Here is a 1,914-nt window from a genome sequence, read left to right as displayed (position 1 = left end):
TGCGTGCGTGCGTCTGGGCGTGCGTGCGTGCGTCTGGGCGTCTGCGCGCGGAGATCCCCGCCCCGGCAAGAGCGCCGGGCCCGGACATCAGCTAGGTCGCAGCCCCCCGAGCGGGCCATGCCAACAAACGTGCCGCCGCCCGGGGGGGGGGGGGGGGGGGGCGCTGTTACCCGAAGGGACCAAGGGTGCCGGGATGTTGTTGTCCCTCTCCGGCCCGGGGGCGCCAAAAGAGGCAGGCCGCCCGGGCGCCGGAACAACCAGCCAGGCAGGTGCCTGGCCCGGCGCCGATCCCCCATCAGCTCGGTCCTCCACCGGGGGGAGGGGGGGGGGGGGCGCATGGGGGGGCCCTCCCGCAGATGCGCGCATGTGAGCCCGGCGTGCGCTTGTGTGTTTGTGGCCCCCCCCCCCCGGCCCTCTCCGATGAGATGTGAGAGGGCGGTCACGCTGGTTGGCGGCCGGGGCCCAAAAAAGAGGAAGGTCGAGCCGAGAATCGAACTCGGATTGACAGATTCAGAGTCTGCCGTGATAACCATTACACCACTCAACCGGGTACGGTGGTGCTGCCGACGAAAGGGCCTTTGTTTGGGGCGCCTTCCAGGCACCCCGCGCCTGGCGCGCGCGCGCGCGCGCATGGGGAGAACCCGCGAAAGGGCCGCGAAAATAATCGACCCACACATCGGCGCTCCGCCATTCTGGGGGTTTACACTGGCAGGACACATCCGGGGTGGTTCTTTTTATTTTTTTCTTTCTCCCCACTCCAACAGGCATGTGTCGCGCTGGCTTGTGGCCGCTGCCTCTCCTCCTGGGCACCCGGGCCAGGGCTGTTTTTCACAGGCCTCGCCGGGTCCCTAGGGACGCCTCTGCCCGTCGCCGCCCTGCTCCCCCCCCCCCGCTGACAGAGCCATGTGGCATCTACGCGGAGACGCAAAAAAAAAAGAAAAAAAGCCCGTCTCAGCTTCCAAAGGCACGGCTCCCTGCCTCGGCCCCCGGGCACCATGCTCCCTGCAGCCCCCGCGTACAGTAGGACCCCCCCCCCCCGCGTGGCCGCACGCCAGAAGAGCCGCCCAGTAGCGAGGTGTATTTCGGCCGGGCCGGTCGGGCGCCCGGCGATCAGAGCACCACGCATTTGCCGGTGTCCTGGTGCTTGTCGGACGGCCGGCCGTGCCGGCGGTCGTGCAGGACGTACTCCACCACGGGCTTCAGGAAGGCGAACCGGTCGTCGAGCATGTTCTTGTCCCACTCGAGGGTGGTGGTGAAGCCCTTGGCGGTGGCCAGCTCCTGGCAGGCCTCCAGGGTGACAGGACGCCGGTAGCGCCGGGCCAGCCGGTCTATGACGGCCTTGTCCGCCTGCAGGTGGGCCTTGGACAGGATCAGGAAGCGCCGACACTCCGGGATGTTTCGCAGGAGGTCGTGGTACCACTGCGCGGGCGAGAGGGTTAGCATGGGCCAGCCGCCCAAGAGCCGGGCATTTGGCGGGGCCCCGGGCCCCCGCGAAGGGACGCACCTGCTGGCCGACGCTTTCCAGCGAGTCCGGCATGTCGGCGGCTGCCATCAGCAGCACGGCGTCGGCATCCAGGTAGAGTTCCGACCGGAGGGGGCCCTCGAAGAGGCCATTGGGTGTCTCGTGCAAATGGACCGTGACCACGCCGTAGCTCGTGTACATTGAGAGGCTCACATGCCCGGGGGCGGCGTCCTTGTCGTCGAGGTTGTCCTCGTCGTCGTCAGAGCCGGAGGAGGAAGAGGAGGAGAAAGAGGCCAACCGCCGGCGCGTGGTGTAATAATCCGGCCCGGCCAGCGACCGGATGAATGTCGACCGGCCGACGCCCTTGTCGCCAAGGAGGTGGATGACCACCGGGTCTCTCAGGGACTTGCTCATGGATGGGCTGCGGTGGGGCGAAGTGAACGGGGGGGGGG

The 1,914-nt window shown here is 68.3% G+C and overlaps 1 protein-coding gene and 1 non-coding gene across 2 annotated transcripts; both read right to left on the bottom strand.

The window, feature by feature from the left end:
- Positions 1 to 475: 475 nt before the first annotated feature.
- Positions 476 to 547, bottom strand: H696_05701. Its single transcript has one exon. It is a non-coding gene; the product is annotated as a tRNA-Gln (tRNA).
- Positions 548 to 1,033: 486 nt separating this feature from the next.
- Positions 1,034 to 1,905, bottom strand: H696_05700 (hypothetical protein). Its single transcript, XM_009499514.1, has 2 exons — positions 1,505 to 1,905; positions 1,034 to 1,419 (listed from the first exon to the last, which is right to left on the bottom strand). Exons 1-2 carry the CDS (start codon positions 1,874 to 1,876, stop codon positions 1,111 to 1,113), a joined length of 681 nt encoding a protein of 226 aa, XP_009497789.1. The 5' UTR covers positions 1,877 to 1,905; the 3' UTR covers positions 1,034 to 1,110.
- Between the last annotated feature and the right edge of the window lie 9 nt (positions 1,906 to 1,914).

This window comes from Fonticula alba (genome assembly GCF_000388065.1).
Source record: "Fonticula alba strain ATCC 38817 unplaced genomic scaffold supercont2.13, whole genome shotgun sequence".
Taxonomy (NCBI): domain Eukaryota; order Rotosphaerida; family Fonticulaceae; genus Fonticula; species Fonticula alba.
Note: the sequence above shows the minus strand (reverse complement) of the source record. Positions and strands in the feature narration are given on the sequence as shown.

Coding starts and splice junctions, on each gene's coding strand:
- H696_05700 (XM_009499514.1), bottom strand. CDS start 1,876: ATGAGCAAGTCCCTGAGAGACCCGGTGGTCATCCACCTCCTTGGCGAC. Junction 1,420..1,504: donor TGGAAAGCGTCGGCCAGCAG/GTGCGTCCCTTC, acceptor TCGCCCGCGCAG/TGGTACCACGACCTCCTGCG.